This window comes from Antechinus flavipes, chromosome 3, assembly GCF_016432865.1.
Source record: "Antechinus flavipes isolate AdamAnt ecotype Samford, QLD, Australia chromosome 3, AdamAnt_v2, whole genome shotgun sequence".
Lineage (NCBI taxonomy): Eukaryota > Metazoa > Chordata > Mammalia > Dasyuromorphia > Dasyuridae > Antechinus > Antechinus flavipes.
In genome coordinates, this window is record NC_067400.1 from 574681299 (window position 1) to 574699415 (window position 18117).

At 47.3% G+C, this 18117-nt stretch overlaps 1 protein-coding gene across 1 annotated transcript in view; it reads right to left on the minus strand.

Moving 5' to 3' along the window:
* Positions 1 to 18117, minus strand: part of PTPRU (protein tyrosine phosphatase receptor type U) — a 116176-nt gene that overhangs the window by 36166 nt on the left and 61893 nt on the right. The window contains 5 exon segments of the mRNA XM_051987997.1: positions 1286 to 1443; positions 11898 to 12036; positions 15270 to 15306; positions 15894 to 16090; positions 16093 to 16166. Coding sequence (XP_051843957.1) covers positions 1286 to 1443; positions 11898 to 12036; positions 15270 to 15306; positions 15894 to 16090; positions 16093 to 16166 — 605 coding nt within the window.

Sequence of the window (18117 nt, forward strand, 5' to 3'; positions counted from 1 at the left end):
TTTTTGACAAAGAGGCACTGGCTCCAGCAGACAGGTTTTATAACCTACCAGAAGGTTTGATCTTTTGGTGTATACAGAGAATTGTGGGAAGGATTAGGGGGTGGAGTAAGACTAGCCAGGGTCACTTCTGGGCAGGAAACAAAGAGAAGAGGTTGTGGAGAACCTGTGTCCATCCAATTCACTCTTATCTCTAAAGACCAAGAATAAAGACCAAGAACTTTTGCTTATCCTGACTCTGGCTGATTCTAAGGTATCCAGGGTACTAACTCAGTCATCACAGGAGGGCCCTTAGAACACAGGATGTCAGAGCTGGGAGGGCCCTTAGAACCCAAAATGTCAGGGCTGGGAGGGCCCTTAGAACCCAGGATGTCAGAGCTGGGAGGGCTCTTAGAACACAGAATGTCAGAGCTGGGAGGGCACTTAGAACACAGAATGTCAGGGCTGGGAGGGCCCTTAGAACCTGGGATGTCAGAGCTAGGAGGGCCCTTACAACCCAGGATGTCAAAGCTGGAAGGACCCTTAGAACTTGGGATGTCAGAGTTGGGAGGGCTCTTAGAACCCAGGATGTCAGAGCTGTGAGGGTCCTTAGAACAGGGGATGTCAGGGCTGGAAGGTCCCTTAAAACCTAGGAGATCAGGGCTGGGAGGGCCCTTAGAACATAGGAGATCAGAGCTGAGAGAGTTTTTCACTGCTCTGGAATACAGTCCATCTGATCCTGGTTATTTACACTCATAAAGGTATCTAGATGCTCTCTTGCTATATTCCTGCTTATCTTGGGGTTCAACTCACTATTAGTCATTTTTGCCTCATCTTTTCTCATCAAAGACCATTGCCTTTGCATGACAATCATCCCTACCCTCCATCCTGGTTCTTACTTATATACTAAATTAGCAAAATCCCATTGAATTGAATTCAAAACTTATAGGATTTCAAGCTAGAAGAGATCTTAAAGATCATCATGTCCAACCCCCTCATTTAACAGATGAAGCATCTGAGGTCCTGCGAGTGACTTGACAAAGACAGTAAGCATCAGGGGCAGTAACTGAATGCAGACCCTCTGGCTCTAAGTCTCTTTTCACTTAACTGTTGAGTGACTAGAGGACTCTGCTCTCATGATTTATTTGGGAGAAACAGAAGGGAGTGTGACTGCAGACTTTATTCCCTGTGGCCTGGGCAACAAACACTAGCCAGGAGTGAGCAGGGATGTGCTTGCTAGAAGAACACATCAGCTTCAAAGGCTGGCTGGGAGAGGTTCAATCCCAGTGCCCAGCTGCCCACCACTCACCCCGGGTGCTGTAGCTGTGGCCATCCATGAAGGAGAGTCCCAGGCGCTCGTCCTCCTGGAGCGTGCTCTGATCCGTAAAGCTGCGGTCCACAGCACTCATCATGTGGGTCTTCTCGTGGCGGTAGTTGATGGTGGCCTTGGCCATGTTGACCGGCTTCCTGTGGTACATGGAGAAGGGAAGGGTGGTGAGTGCTGAGCCGGACTAACCAGCAAGAACTCACACCAGTCTGAGAGTCATCCAGAGAGAATGGGCAGAGCCATGAGAAAAGGACCAGACTGGGGGGTGAGCTAGAGCCCTGAGGGCTGCAAGGGAAGGAAAAGAAGGAGAAAAAAGTCCTGTAATGCTCCCTGAACCCATCGGGTGGATACATATATTTCACCTTCTTCTTCCTCTCCAGTGACTATGGCTTCTAACTACCGAGAATATAGGTTTAGAGCTTGATGGAAGAGACCATCTAGTCCAATTCTATCATTTCACAGATGAGGAAACAGGCCCAGAAACAAGTCACAAGCAGTAATCCACAGAGATGAGATTTGAACCCAAATCTTTTGGCTCCAAAGTCAGTCTCCTTTCTCCAGTCCCATACTATCTCCTAGAAAGTTTCTGCCCCCATGAAGGGCCAGAAGACCTAACTTACAGAGGTATATGAGAAAGAACCTGCCAGAGTGATCCTCTCTTTGGGGAGACTTTGGACACCCTGCCCCTGCCTGGGCCCCTAGAGGAAGGCCCCTGTTGCTTCAGAAGAGAATGTCCCCTCTCAGAAAGGGTATAATCCCAGCCCACACCCATTCCCAAGGTTTAGCAGGCTCCAACCAGGTACAGACCCCAAAGTACAAACAAGTTTACCCTCCCAACCTGTAAGCCATTTCCCCAATTCACACCCTCCCAGGAACTCTCACAGACCTCAAACTTACTTCCCTACAACATCCCCACATCCACCCTGACAGTGAGAATGAGATCACCCTGAATCATTCACACTGCACTTCTTGTAGCCATAGCCCTAAGTACAGAGGCTACTCTGCGTGCAGCTAAATATATTAATTAATTCATATTATAGTAGAAATGTGATAAATTCCTTGAGGACAGAGACTTTCTCCTATGTCAGTCTTCTAGCCCCATTACCCAGCAGGTGATTAAAAAAAGATGACAGAATTGGAGCGAATTAACTGTTAGGATCAAACCCCAATCTCCTACTCATGAACATTATGTTATCACCCCTGAGCTACTCAGCCTAGGTGACTGCACTAATGTCTTGCAATGGATGTGGCCTGCAGCACTGGTCTGTGGCTGACTCTGGCTTAGAAAAGGCCGTGGTGGTCGAGGAGTGGGACGTAGATAAAATGTCAGCTCCTATTTCTCACTGCCAGGGCTCCTTGGAGGGGGAGAGAAAAAGGAATAGAGAAGAAAAAGGAGACATGTGTGTCTGATGTCAGAAGGACACAGGAAGAAATTGGGGCTACTCAGATTGGAGAAGACAAGGCTATGAGGACCCTCTGAAAGATGGCTTGGAAGAGCAGGTCTGTTTCCTAGATCCACAAATAAGTCACAAGAAGGGGCCGCCATCGTGGAAGAAAGGATGCAAGCTAGACAGGAGGCACGATTTCTTGGTCATAAGGACTGTGAGGGGAAAGTTAGAGAATCCCCTCCATCTCTTGCCTGCCTGCCCTGAGTCAAACATCTCCTCAGGGAGAGGAAGGGTCCTAGATGGCCTCTGAATGATCCTTCCCACAAAGGATGTACACATTTAGAATCACCAGGAGGGAACCCAGAGGCCATCTTGTCCAACTTCTTAACCAATACCCAATATACAACATGTCTGACCAATTTTTCCTTGAATAAAAACTCTCAGAAACAGGGAGCTCACTACCTGCAGAGATAATGATTCCACTATAGAATAGTCAATTGTGGCGGGGGAAAAAAACTCTTCCCTATATTGAGCTATTTACAGCCAAAAGAAATCTATTTAATCTTTCTCTGATTTTGTCCTGTCCTTTCCCATCTCTGTGTCTTTGCTCAAGCCATATATTCCATGCCTTGTATGGTCTTTTTACATTGTCTATTGGAACTCTTTTCACTTAAGGGCCCAGCCTAGGAGCTATCTCCTCCATGAAGACTCTTGATTCTCCCCCTCAGCCCTTTCCCCAAGTTAGAAGTGATCTGGTAAATATTTAACATTCAGATCTCCAAAGAACAAACTTCCTGGGACATGCTTTTGAACTTAATCAATACTATTAACATTTTCTCATCATTTTCTTAAGTGTAGACAATCAACAAGACAATAAGTCAAGCCCTAATTTGTAGCATTTGCATCTTTCTGAAGTGTGAGTGCTCACACTAAGAATTTTATAATCCATTCTTCAAAGGCAGTTGGAGCTGGCTCGGACACAGTCTTGGATACTTCCCTTTCCAATTTCTGATATCTTTTATAAATTCTATAGATACATGTCATGCTCTTAGATATTATAATTATATATGAATTATTCCTTGAGGTCAGGGATTTCATCTGTTTTGTCATTGTATCTTTGGTGCTAAGCAAAGAGACCTGTACACAATAAATGCTCAATAAATGTTTGCAGAGTAAAGAAAGACAGATACAAGAAAGGAAGTCATAGGACCATAGATTTATGCTTTCAAGTTCCTCAGAGGCTAAGATCATTTCATCCAATCCTCCCACTTTATAGATGAGGGAACTGAGATCCAGAAAACGGAGGTGCCTTGCCTAAGGTTACCAGGTCTTAAGTGACAGAGCCAAAATTTGAACTCAGATTCTCTGACTCACATAAAGTCATAAAAGGATATAAAAACATAATAAAGGTAGACAAAGACATAGAGAGAAATGAAGAAAGCAAAAGAAATCAGAGTCCGAAAAAAAAAAAGGAAAAAAAGGACATAGAAGCAAAAGAGGACAGAAAAAAAGAAAAGATGTAGAGATGGAGAAAAATGAGAGAGACAGAAACTGGAGGAAGAGAAAGAGGGATGGAAAAGGAGAGAAGGAAGGAAGGAGAGAAAAAAAGGAAGAGGAAGGGATGGAAGGAATGAAGGAGGGAGAGAGAGAAAGGGAGAGAGACAAACATAGAGACAGAGAGATGGAAAAAGATGGAAGAAAAGAAAGAGAAAGGGAGGAGGAGGATAGAGAAAGGAAAGGGGGAGAGAGAACAAGAGAAACAGAAAGGGGAAGGACAGAAAGAGAGATAGAAAGGGGAGGGGAAAAGAGAGAAAGAGACACAGAGAGAAAGGTGAAGGGGGAGGAAGAGGAAGAGACACAAAGAGAAAGGGGGAGAGAAGGGAATAAATTGAAAGAAAGAAAAAGAGGAGAAGAGAAGGGAGGAAGGGTGGAGGAAGCAGAGAAAAAGAGATAGAAAGGGAAAAGGGAGAGAGACAAAAAGGTGGAAAGAAAGAACAAAAGAAGGAAAAGGAGAAAGGGAAAGAGGGGGTAGAGAAAAAGGGCAGAAAAAGAAAGGGAGAAGGAAGGGAGAGTGGGAAAAAGAGAGACCGAGGAGAAAGAAAGGGAGAGGAGAGAAATAAAGAGAAAAGGAGGAAAGGAAGGGAAGGAAAGAGAAAGAAAAGGTAAGGAAAGAGAGAAAAGGGAAGCGAGAAGAGGAGAGGAAGAGAAAGATGGAGGGGGAGAGCAAAAAGATAAAGGGAGGGGAAGAGAAAGAGGAAAGGATGGAAACAGAGAAAAAAGAGGGAGAGAAAAAGAGGGGAAGGGAGAGAAAGAGAAGGAAACAGAGGACATAGAGCAAAATTGAAGTCAGAGACAGAACTCTGGCTTGTGCTCACTCTTCCCACTGACGTTGGGTGTATTTGTGGGAGAATGTCCCAGGTTTATGGTGGGAATGTTTTGTAGCTACTGAACTTTAAAAAATAAAAATAAAATAAAAAAAGACAGATAGGGAGGGCTATAGAAACAGCCACAGGAAGCAAGACCAAGTGAAAGATGGAAAGAGAGGGAGGTAGGAAAAACAGCATGACTAGAGGCAAGGAGATGGAGAAGAACTGATAAATGGAGATGGTCTGGTCCAAGAAAGAATGGGAGACACTGGGGACACAAACCGCCGGCCGGGGCCAGATTACTTACGGGTAATAAGAGTAGGAATAGTAGTCCCTCCTGGGCAGCGTGCAAACAGAGAACAGAAGTCATATAAATGGCAAAGATGGGGCGAGGGCCCTGACTGGGCCCCCGGGGACAGGGGAAGAGATGGGAGAACCAGGCTCCCTCTGCCTCTGTCTCTCTTTCTCTCAAAAAAAGCCCACTGATCCTTTCTACCCACTCCTATAGAGAATACCCTCAGCTCCCCAAAGTCTTACACCCACACTCATCTTCTCATAGCCATACAAATACTGTTACCCACAGCAACTCCCAGAGAAATGGTCACAAGCCTACAGACCCCTGCACACATGTTCTCACACATATTTGTGGTTACAGTCTCCTACACACAGTTTCATTCAGAAACACTTATATGTGTCCAAAATACACACCCAAAAGTCCCTACACTGCTGTACAATCATACAAACAATACCTGGTCTGGGGGAGTCTCCAGACGTGCCCCATATACACAGCCTGACCAGGATAGTTCTAGGCCGGCTACCCTTCCCAGCAGCTCAGCTCAAGAGTCTCAAATTTAACCTCACCAGACACTCAGGTAATGTCCCCTATAAGTCCCAAGAAGACCTTGAACCCTACCCTGCAGCCAGCCCAGCTGGCCTCTTCAAGGACCCCCCTCCCGAGTCTCAACTAAATGTTATAGTTGCTAGGGACCTGGTCCAATCAATTTTCCAGTGACTAAGTCCCCTCCACAATAATAGTGTCTATAATTATTTTAAAAGCACTTAAATGTCCATTTTCCCACTGTAGCTTATAATAATCCTAGAAAGTAGCTTGGGGTTGGGGAAGGAGAGGAAGCAGAGAGCAATGGAAAGAATGCTGAACTTGGATGTCTAAAGTCAAAGGTTAAATCTTCCACTTTACTCCCAAGGGACCATGAACAAATGACTCAAGCTCTTGGGCCTCAGTTTTCTTAGGTATAAAATAAGCGGACTGGACTAGAAGGTTTCAGAGGTCCCTTCCAGGCCTAGGTCTCAGCCTAGACCTCATTCCACTTAAAAAACCCAACCAAGGAGGGCTGGCTGAGTGGTGAATAATGAATCAATGTCCATCTATCTAAAGGAAGAACTCTAATGGATCATGTTAATGGGTTTGGACCTGGGCCTTAGATAAAGACATCATATGTTTATTACATTTGTGAATGACAAAAAACTGGGGGCTGGGGTGGAGCAAAAAGGGGTAATTAACATATTGGATGACACAAATTGAATCTAAAGTGGAATGATGAATCAAGACGGACTGTAATGATGAGCCAAATCAAGTAAGAGGGAATAAAATGTCAGTAAATGTTAGGCCCTGCCCTCAGGTTAAAAATATCAATTGAACAAGTAAAGCTAGGGGAGGAATAGCTAGACAAAAGTTCCTATTGAGAGAGAGAGAGAGAGAATAAGAGAGAGAAAGAAGAAAATAGAGTGAAAGAAGAAAAAGTGAAACAGACAGAGATAGAGAAACAGACAGAAACAGGGAGAGCAAAGAAACAGAGAAGAGGAGGAGGAGGAGGAAAAGGAGGAGGAGGAGGAGGAAAAGGAGGAGGAGGAAGAGGAAGAAGAGGAGGAAGAAGGGAAGGGAGAAGGAGAAGAAGAAGAAGAAGAAGAAGAAGAAGAAGAAGAAGAAGAAGAAGAAGAAGAAGAAGAAGAAGAAGAAGAAGAAGAAGAAGAAGAGAAGAAGAAGAAGAAGAAGAAGAAGAAGAAGAAGAAGAAGAGAAATGGAGAGACAGAAAGAAATATGAGAGAGGGAGGGAGGATGGGAGAGGGAAAGGGAGAGAGAGAGAGAAGGAGAGACAGAGAGGGAAAGAGAGAACCAACAGTGTGATGTGGAAGCCAAAAAAATTCATATTATCATACAATCATAGATTAAAAGTTAGAAGGGACTTAGGAGGTCATCAAGTCTAATCAAATGGGGAAACTGAGGCACAGAGCAGTCATGTGATTTGCTCAGGGTCACAGATGGCAAATGTCAGAGGCAGGACTCAAACTCAAGCCTTCTTAACCACAAGTTCACTGCCTCATCCATTAAACCCCCTACCCAAAGTCTCACAATCACTGTGTGTCAGAAAGAGGGTCTTGACCCAGACTTCCTAATTCCAAGTGCCCTCACCACCATGTCATGCTGCCTCCCCACTCCATCAAGCATTTATAATCCCTCTGACAGACATCCAATCTGTCACCAACCAGGCCCCTCTCTGAATCTTTCTAACTCAGTATTAAATGATCAAGACTGGCAGTTGAGTCTTCAAGAGTATAGGAACACCCTCTATCAGTGGTTCTCAAACATTTATTCTCAGTATCTTTATACCATTAAAAATGACTGAGGATCTGTCCAAAGAGTTTTTGTTTAGATGGGTTATATTATAGATGTTTACCATGTTAGAAATAAAACTCTGAATTTTTAGATCCTCTGAAAGGGTTTCAGAGACCTGCCAGGATTCTCGGGATGATACTTTGAGAACCACTGCCCTATACTACAATGAGACATCAAAATTGAATGTTAGTGAAGGGTTGTGGGCTGTATGGGATAACATGAATAGGAGCATCAAGGAGGAAGCAACAGCCCTGCTGTATTCTGCCCTGGTTCATTCAAATAGTTGAGTACATGGGCATCATATTTTAGAAAGGTCGCTAACATATAGGAAGACAAGGGAAGTGGAAACCAAATTGCAAAGCATCTTTATCCCAAGATCCACTAAATTTATAAAGTCTCAGCCCAAATTTCAAAGGGTATCAAGCTGTCTCCTTGGTCCTTGCCTGACAACTAAGCCCAAAAGTCCTTCAAGTATCTCTATTCTCTTCTTCCCTTTCTGTGGCACCTAAGAATCTGACCCTGAGGCTCCATCCTTAAGATACTAACCTACATTTATATAAAGCTTTCTGCTTTTGCTCTTGGCTTCAGCACCCCAATCTCTCAGTCCTGCTCCAAATCAATCTCCCCATCCACGAGCCCTGGAAGCCTCCCGCGTGACTGCCTCCATTCTCCTAGGACATGGGACCACTTACAGATATGAGGCAAAGGCTGGTGACCCTAAATTACTTATAACTTATAGCAAGGCCCTTTTCCCCAGATGCGTGAATGGAAGGTGTGGTTCAGAAGAAGAGGCTCTAGGGCCCTAGACAGAGGTCTAAAACAGCCCTGTTTTAAGAAGTACAGAACATCTGGGACTTCCCTTAGGATTCTCCAGTCCCCTTCCACCTCTGGCCTCCCTCCTCCAGCTTAGAGCCATGATTTGCCTTCCAAAGAGCCGGTATGTCTGCTTTGCACAAATTAACACATCATCTTCTTCTCATCAGTTTCTCACAGAGTTCTCCCCTTACAGAGACCCCTCCCAATTCAGGATAACCTGAGAGTATGGGAATGGGGATAGGGCAGAGCAAGGGCCAATACAAAGGAAAGATATAAGAGAGTCTCTGAAGGGAGACAGGTGGGCAGGCCTGGGGGAGATTCCTGGAGGAATAGCCATGGATCAGGAATGAGGGAAGGGAGAACCCAGGAGTCACTGGCTTTAGTGAATGAAATGGTCAGAGACCACCTCATCTAAGCTCCCATTTTGCAGAGGAGGAAGTAAAGGGAATTCCTAGAGGGGAGAAATGGATCCTCTTGAGCAAACCTCCTGTATCCTAGGCCCCCCTGCCCTTGAGGAGGACCCTCAGGACTCTCTCCCTGTCACTGCTCCCAGTCCCCTCTCTACCAACTTCCCCCAACTGCCTGGTCCCCTTTTAGCCCAGAACCCAAAGGAACAGAAATCACCTGGCTCCCTCTTATAACTGCATCTCTACTGGTTCTCCAGCTAGAATACAAGCAAGGCCAGCCCGAGGGGAGGGTGCCTTTCCAGCCCTCCTCCCACGCTCATCTTGCTTATCTGCTCCAGAACAGCAAGGAAGAGACAAGAGCCAATGGGTGGATGTGGGCCCAGCCTGGAGATCTGGAGCCAGGAAGTGGTTCTGAGCCAGCTAGGAGGAGGGCTGGAAGGTTTCCAGAGCCAGCTCTTCCTCCATCTCTTTGTGTGACCTTGGACAATCATTCCTCCTTCCCAGGCCTGAGTTTTCTCCTCTTGTGAAATAAGGAGCTCGGTCTAGATTGCTTCCTCCCAATTCTGACATCCTGTTGTCTGAAACCTGTCCCAGATCACACACGTTCTGTATTTCAGGCCCCTCCCAGCTCTGCTATTCTGTGTTCTAAAGGCCTTCCAGTTCTCACATTCTATATTCTAAGCTCCCTCCCAGCTCTGACATTCTGTTGTACAGGATCCCTCCCAGATTCAACATTGTGTGTTCCAAGGCACTTTTCTACTCGGATATTCTGTGACTTCATATCCCCTATGGCTTTAATATTCTATGCTTCCATGAGTCTGAGATTCTATTCCATTTATCCAGTCTTTGAACATCGTTTCCTAGAATCTAAGATTTGGCTCCAGCTCCTTCTGGCCATTATGAAGAGTGTAAGAACCCAGAAAAAATTCCCAGTACAAAAGCCAATCCAACCACTTTGCAAGGGAGGGAGGGAGAAGGGAGGAGTGAATCCCTACAATGCTGAAGGACTCCTGAAATTTCAGGCCACCCACAGGAGAGCCAGGCTGCTGCCAAGCTAAGCAGGTAACCAGGAAGTTGGATTCTGGGTCCCCTGTCCAGAGGACATAGCAAGAGAAAAGATCACTGGTTTTTTTTTTAATTTAAATTTAAATAAAAATCATTTTTAATATACCTCAAGAGCTGGAAGAGAAACAATAGAATGTGATATCATCTTCTTTCCTTTGTCAACGGTGTTTTACCTTTCCTACTGCTTGCCCAGTGATCCATAACTTCATTTGGCCCTCAGAACAACCTTCCGAGGAGAGATCAGAGCCAGTGAGGGGTATGACTGGCTGGATCACACAGTGAGTTAAACGTAGACTCTGGCTAGAAGCTGGGTTTCCCAACCCCCAGCTCTGTCCACCACGCTCCCATCCCCCTTTCCTTCTTATGGAAGAGGGACTGATCTTGACCTGCTTGATCTCAGGGATCAGGCCTGGGAGGTGCAATCAGTGAAATTTACAGGAGAGGAGATTCCACATCAATATAGAGTGAGGATGGCCGACCCTTGGGATTTCCCACAAGGACATGGTTACCCCTAGTAGCGGATGCTAAGGTCTTGCGGCAGGGGCCAGAAGACCGCTGCTGGAGGCCTTGAAGAGGAGACTCCTGCTTTGAGTTACTGCCTTCTGAGTTTCTTTCAGCTCCGTGATTCTGAGCGACCGCCAGAAGAGGGAATGGGTGGGATGATGACTTGAGAGTTTTCAGTCATTCCCTACCCCTCTCGCCCACCGCTGACATTCTTCAGCCGTCAGACTCTCATTGGTCCTGTCTGGCCAAGTCAGCCAACTGGAGGCCCAGGGAAAGGGCAGCCATCCCCAGCCTGGTTCCGTGCCATCCCTGGGCGCGGGACCCGAAGGTGCCCTGACTGCTCAGCTTCCCTGAGCGCAGACTGACTTCCCCCCTCCACCTCTCCCTCCCCGTAACCTCAGGGAAGGTGAGAAATGAGACTCTCCTGCCACGCTCGCTGGGAAACCAACTTCCAGATGCTAATTCAGGCGCGCTGAGCGGGCACCGTGCCACAGTTCCCTGGACAGCGGCATCCACTGGCATGGGCTGGTGGGCCTAAGGGCACGGTGCCCGCTACTTTCATGGCTGATGTGTTTACAGACATCTCTCCAGCTTCAAGCTGGCACCGGGCTCAGCCCCACTGATCTGACACTGACACGGAGACAAGTCCTCCCCAGAGCCGTGAATGAAAGTGGCCGGTCAAGGCTGACTAGTCACGGACCCCGAGCCCGCCCGCTCTCCTCGGCACTGTCCAGAGGGAGACCGGGCTGCGCTGGGAGACAGTGGGGCCTGGCCCTGCTGAGGGAGGATGAAAGGGGGAGGAAATGGGGACCAGGGGGACAGGCTCTCGTCCATAGGGGCGAGACAGGAGATGCTGGGCCCTCCTACAGAAGGAAGGTGAGAAATGGGGGTCTGACCCTAGTAGGGAAGGCTTACCTCTGGAGGAAGAGCAAGGCAATTGTTTACCAGTGCAAGGACAGCGGGAAGCTTTGTTTTCCATTCAAACAAACTAATCAATACTTATGAAGGATCTACTGTGTGCTAAGCAACGGACATTGGATCTCTCTATGGAGCACGGGAAGAACCTTTGGTTCTGTCCGAGAGGAAAGGTAGAGGATATTAGGAACTTTATGTTTGCCCCCTGGGGAAAGGCAGAGGACAATAGGAACTCTGGTCTTGCCCATGGGAAAAGGTGGGAGATACTGAGTTTATTCATGGGGAGAGGCAGATAAGTGTGTGTACATATATGTGCATGTATGTATGTATATACATATATGTGTGTATATATTGCACATATATGTATTTATATGTATATAAGGAAAGGCAGGGGAAGAGGTGGGAGACCCTGGTCTAGTCACAAGGAGAAGAGGTCCCTGAATTTTCCCATGGGAACTTGAGTGGGGCTCCCCATCCCTGCCTCCCCACCCAACTCACCCTTTCCGAATGATGATGATGATGGCCCCCAAGAGGATGATGAGGACCACAAGACCCCCAGCGCAGACACCCAGAATCAGGCCCATCTCTTCTGAGTGCTGGGACACCTCGAGGGGCCGCTTACTCTCCTTGCACGCAGCTGGGGAGACAAAGTCCAGGGCGAGGAGTCAGAGGGGAGCCCTAAACCACCCTGCAGAACCACGGGTGACAATGCAAACTGGAAGGAATACAAGGTGCAGCTGGTACAGTGTGAGTACAACCGTATGATCCTGAGCAAGAACTTAACCCTACTGCCGCACCCACCAAAAAACTACAGTCACAGAACATGCGTATTCTCTGACATGGATTCCCCCAAAGCTCCCTATTGCCATTGAGTCCAAAAGCCTCCCTTTGGATCCAAGACCCTCCCTTGATCTAACCCCAACTATTTCTCCAACCTTGTGCTTCTTTCCTCTGAATCAATAATAAAATATTGAAAAAAAAATCAAAAATAAATAAAATCTAAGCCCAGCTTGCAAAATGTTTTCTTTTAGAAAAAGCCTTACGAGGTAGGTAAGGAAAACAAGCATTATTTCCATTTTACAGGTTGAATTCAATAACCCTCTCCTAAGTATGTGCTATGAATACAACTGATGATGCCCCTGGAGTCAGGAATACTCCTCTTCATGAGTTCAAATCTGACCAAAAAGTTAATGGCTGTGTGACCCTGGGCAAGTCACTTCACTCTGAATGCCTCAGTTTCCTCATCTGTAAAATGAGCTGAAGAAGGAAATGGCAAACCTCTCCAATATCTTTGCCAAGTAAACCCCAAATGGGGTCTCAAAGACTCAGACATGACTAATAGAATGAATACCCTGTGCTCTATACTAGGTAGAAAAAAAGATTAAAAATACTCTCTCTGCCCTCAAGAATTTACATTCTATTAAGGGGCTATAAGGAGCACTGTGATAAATAGAGGCCTGGGCATTGTAGAGAGCACTGGTGACTTGGAGATAGAAAAAACCTGAGTTCAAATCCTGTCTCAGGAACTCACTAACTCGTTACTATGAGCAAATAATTTAACTACTCTGGTGCATAATAAATGTTTAAAAACCATTAAATGTTTACTAAAGCAGGACTACTCTCAAAGCAGTCCTTTAATTTAAATTAATTTAATTAGTGTTTAATTTATTTTAAAATTTTTATTAATTTAATTAAAAGTAAATTAATTATATAGGTATACCTATATGTGTGTGTGCATATAAACCAAATTGTACATACAAGATTCATATGAAATCCATATATAATTCTCTTTTTGGACATGTCCTTTGGGAAGGGGAGTTGTAGATTAAACTTAGACTAAATTTAAAAATTAGTTTAAAAAATTTTTAACACTTTCTTATTGGTTGATGGACCAATGTGCTTTTAAGTGTCCATAGGCTGCAGGAGAAAACATTATGTCCCACGGAAGAACAGCAGGCTCACTACCAGGCCATAAGCTACCCAAATGCAGGGGCTAGCTAATTTCTCTTGCATCTTGATGAAGATAACAGCTGCCCTAGCAGCTAGGTCTGGGGAAACTGACTGGGGATGAGACCAGGACTTCCTGATGTCCATTGCCATCCCACCTCATTCCTGCTCTCACCTGGGAAACTCCCGTGAACCAGGATAAAGGAATTGGGATGGCCTGGATGGAACCCAGAATGCTGGGACATGAAAAGACCAAATCCACTTCTTAGCAGATGTGGAGAGAGACCACAGAGCTAGAAATCAAGTCAGAACCAGAACCCAGGGTTCCCACAAGGAGCCTCGGCTCTAGCCTGAAAACCCCTGACTGGGTGCACACATCAGGGACGGTTGGAGGGCTGCAGCCCCAGCTCCCCCTGACAGCACAAGCCCACTCCCTCTCTATGGCCTCCCTAACCATCCTCAGTTCTATGCCGGGATATGAGTGAGCCTCCAGGGAACTCCAGCTATCCCTGAGCATCCTTCCTTAGATGGAGACGGCAGACTGGCCATCTGTACTCTCAGACCGAGAGCTCCCAGGCTTCTTGTGGCCTCCCCCAGCTTCCTCCCTCCACACTGGAGCTGCCCGGCCTCCCCCGGGGTCATCCACGTACCCCAGCAGAAACCTTTCTCAGGCCCTGCCCCTGCCACCTTCCCTCCCGCTCCCCAAAGCTTAGCTCTTCCTCCCCTCACGGCACTGGACAAAAGAACAGAACGTCTCAGCCAAGCTCAGCAGCACTTCATTAGCTCCCCAAATGTCACACCCTAGGAAAGCATCAGGCCACAGCTGCCTAATAAGTCCGAACTCTATACGCAAGGGGGAGGAAAAGCAGAGAAATCCCACAGACCTCCGCTCCGACCTCCCCCAAAGTGGGGCAAGGGGGGTCTCCCCTTTATCTTCAGCTGCTAGGCAGCCAACCACTGAGCATTCTTTAAGTGCTTCCGAGTGCCAGACACTGTGATGCTAAGTGCTGGGGATGCAAAAAATGAAAAACAAAACCCCGGTCTTGGTCTGCAAGGGGCTCACACTCCAATGGGTAAGACACCGTGCAAATAACTATGCATATCCAAGGACCTGAATGGCTGAAACTGGAGTGTGTGTGTGAATGAGTGTGTGTGAGCATGTATGAGTGAGTGTGTGTGTGAGAGTGTATGTGTGTGTGTGTGTGTGTGTGTGTTTAAGGGATAGCTGCTGGTGAAAGGAAGGGGACAAAGAAAGGCCCCCTACCATCCCTTAATGACCCAAAGCTAAACTAGCCTTCCCTCTAACAGTTACAAAGGATCAGGAGAGAGAACAAAGTAACTCTTCTCTCCTTTTCCTCCACATCCTTTGTTTCCTAAAGCTACTCCAAAAGAAGGTCAAATTTGAAACTTATGGAAGATCGGGGCTGCAAGAAGCCCTGGGGACCATCTACCCCAATACTTCCATTTAACAGATGAGGAAACTGAGGTTCAGAGAAATTAAGTGCTCACTTAATGTCTCGTGGCTAATATCTGATGCAAGACTTGGACCGACATGCCCAAAGAGACCACATTAACAGCCCCAGGTTGTGCCTACCCTAACATAAATATACCATGTGCATAACCAGCTGTGATCACTCATGTGTGTGCTGAAATACAGCACATGTATGTAACTCCACATGTATGATTGATCTCCTCCAATGGGGATGGGGATCAATCAGTTCCCCGTCCACGACCAATCCTACTGGTAGGCTCTTGCACGGCCATTCTTGGGTGGCCCTCATCCCCACCTCCCCAAAGTAAGCCCAGGGAAAAGCCAGCTGGGAATTCTGTGGAGCAAAGGGCAGCGGGTTCGCTTATGGAAAGGGGAGGAGGGCAAGGTCGGGCCGGTAGGGGAGGGATTTAGGAGGAGAAGCAGGGTCCCACCTTTGCGAGCAATCCGAATACAGTTCAGCCGGGTTTCCTGAGGAGACACACATGAGATAAGGAAGGTCAATCCCACCGAGCCTGGCACTCAGGGCCAGCCATATTCCTGAGGCAGGGGGCACCTCAGCCTCCCCCAGCCTCACAGGCCCACAAAGCCTCCTGCCCCCTCTCTCACAGCTGTCACACAGGCAGTTAGGAGAATCAAGTCGAGGCTCAGATGTCCAAATGGGTCATATTTACGAGACATGAAATAAACTGGGGGAACTAAAAGGAAAGAAGATGGAGGGAGGGAGCCTCAGGGATCACAGGGCCAGAGATTCAGAGGGGGAAGGAACTTTCAAGGTCATATGGTCCAGTCTCCTCATATAACGACTGAGGAAACTGGGACCCAGAAAAGTTCACAGCCTACCTGGGATCACGGCAGGATCCCAATCTGGATTTAAACACAGACTGCAAATGCAGGACTCTTTCCACGACCCCCTCAATGCCTTGGGCATCAAAATTTGCTCAAACCCCACAGCCTGGCTCCCGAGGAAGAATACGCTAGTTCTGAGGAGAAAGGGGAAGTATCCCCACCCCTGCCAGCCCCTGCCAGCCCCTGCCAAGCCCTAGGCTGCTCCATACCCCCTTCAAGTGGCTTGTGGCCTGGAAGTAGATGAGATATGCCTTCTTGGGCTCCAGCGGGGGATTCCAGTAGCCGCGGTACGTCTGGTTGTCGCCCACGGTGAAAGGTGTGGCCTCCAGGAGGCTGCTGGCTGGCAGCTCTGCCCCAAAATAATGGACCGCTCCCCGGGCAAGGGCAGCGTCAAAGGTCAGTGGCACGGGAAGCAGTCCTGACCTCCAGGCTCCCGCTTCATCCTCCGGGCGCGGTCCTCTTCCACTATCACCTGGTACACACTGAGCACAGGGAAACAAGACAGCGCATCAGGAGAGGGTCCGGGGGCCTGGCAGGGAGAGCAGAAGCCATCCCATCCCCCAGTGACCGTGGCAATATCGGGGGACTGACGGCTCGTCCTCAAACACTCTCACACACACACAGGAATGGAGCTCCAGGGCCAAAAGAGGCTGCACAAGCCTCACCCACTCACAGGAGAAAACTCTGGCCCAGACAGAGTGGCAGAGGTCACACATCAGAGGAAAGACTGGAACTCAGGTCTGACTTGAAATCTATCATCTTTTGTACTGAATCATTCTGTTCACCCAAATTCAAGTTCACTGATCTAGCCTTGAGTCAGATCTAGGATCTCTCTGGCCAAGCATTCTGTCTCTAGAAGCAGAACCAACAGGGCAAAGTGGAAGAGACCACCCTTTCCCATGCCTTCAAAGGCAGGAGCCCTGGCTTATGGAGCCATGGAGACTAAGTCTGGCCATTCATTCACAAAGCCCATTATCTCTCTGGATCTCAGTTTCCTCCTTTGTTAAGTGGCTTGAACCGGGTGATCACTAAGAGAAGAACTGGCTCCTCCCAGCTCTGACCTCCTGTGTTCTAAGGGCCCTCCCAGCTCTGACCTCCTGGGTTCTAAGGGCCCTCCCAGCTCTGACATCCTGGGTTCTAAGGGCCCTCCCAGCTCTGACATCCTGGGTTCTAAGGGCCTCCCAGCTCTGATCTCCTGGGTTCTAAGGGCCCTCCCAGCTCTGACCTCCTGGATTCTAAGGGCCTTCCCAGCTCTGACCTCCTGAGGTCTAAGGGCCCTCCCAGCTCTGACCTCCTGGATTCTAAGGGCCCTCCCAGCTCTGACCTCCCGGGTTCTAAGGGCCCTCCCAGCTCTGACCTCCTGGATTCTAAGGGCCTCCCAGCTCTGACATCCTGGGTTCTAAGGGCCCTCCCAGCTCTGACCTCCTGGATTCTAAGGGCCCTCCCAGCTCTGACCTCCTGAGGTCTAAGGGCCCTCCCAGCTCTGACCTCCTGGATTCTAAGGGCCCTCCCAGCTCTGACATCCTCAGTTCTAAGGGCCCTCCCAGCTCTGACCTCCTGGGTTCTAAGGGCCCTCCCAGCTCTGACATTCTGTGATCTAAGATGTCCCCCCACACATAGACACACCTCCCTCATGCTCTCAAATGCTATGATTTAATATTTCCTTAGTAACCATTATGGCTTTGTTAGCCATGATTTAGCTAAATGTTTTTGAAGCTATTTATATTTTTGGCCTGTCCCACCCCTTGGGCTAACTAGTTCCATGAAATAATAATAGCTTCCAAATCTAAAGCACTTAATAGCTATAGCACCCCCTCAGAAGTAAGTAGTACATACTTATATTATTATCCCTATAGAGAGACACCAAGACTCAGCAAGTAAAATTAAGTTGGTCAAGGTCACTTAGCTAGTCAATAAGAGAACATGGGCCCAGCTCTGGAGAACTGCTATTTCAGGGACCAGAGGGTGTAGTAGACAAAGCAATGGGTTTGAAGTCAGGGAAGATTTTCATTCTATGCATTCATTCTATGTGATTTGGGCTATAGATTTAATCTCGCTGAACCTCAGTTTACTGAACTGTAAAATAGAGACAATAACAATCCCAATAATATCTACTTTGTGGTTTTGTAGTAAGGCTCAAATGCATGAAAACAGGTCCAGATAGACTCAGAACTTGGCCAGAATCACCCAGCTAGAAAGTGTCCAAGATAGGCCCGAAACTCCAATCTTCCTGCTCCCAAGTCCACTGCACTGCAGCTTAATGTTTATGTAACTGGAGATTGATAATCAGGTAAAGCAAATCTTAAGTTGTTACAGAAATGTCAGTGATATCCTTCTGAGATTTGATGATTAAAATTCTGTTTTCTCTCCATTGTTTTGATTAGTTTATAAACTTTAATCCTATCCCATTTTCATCCTGCCTGCTACGTCTAC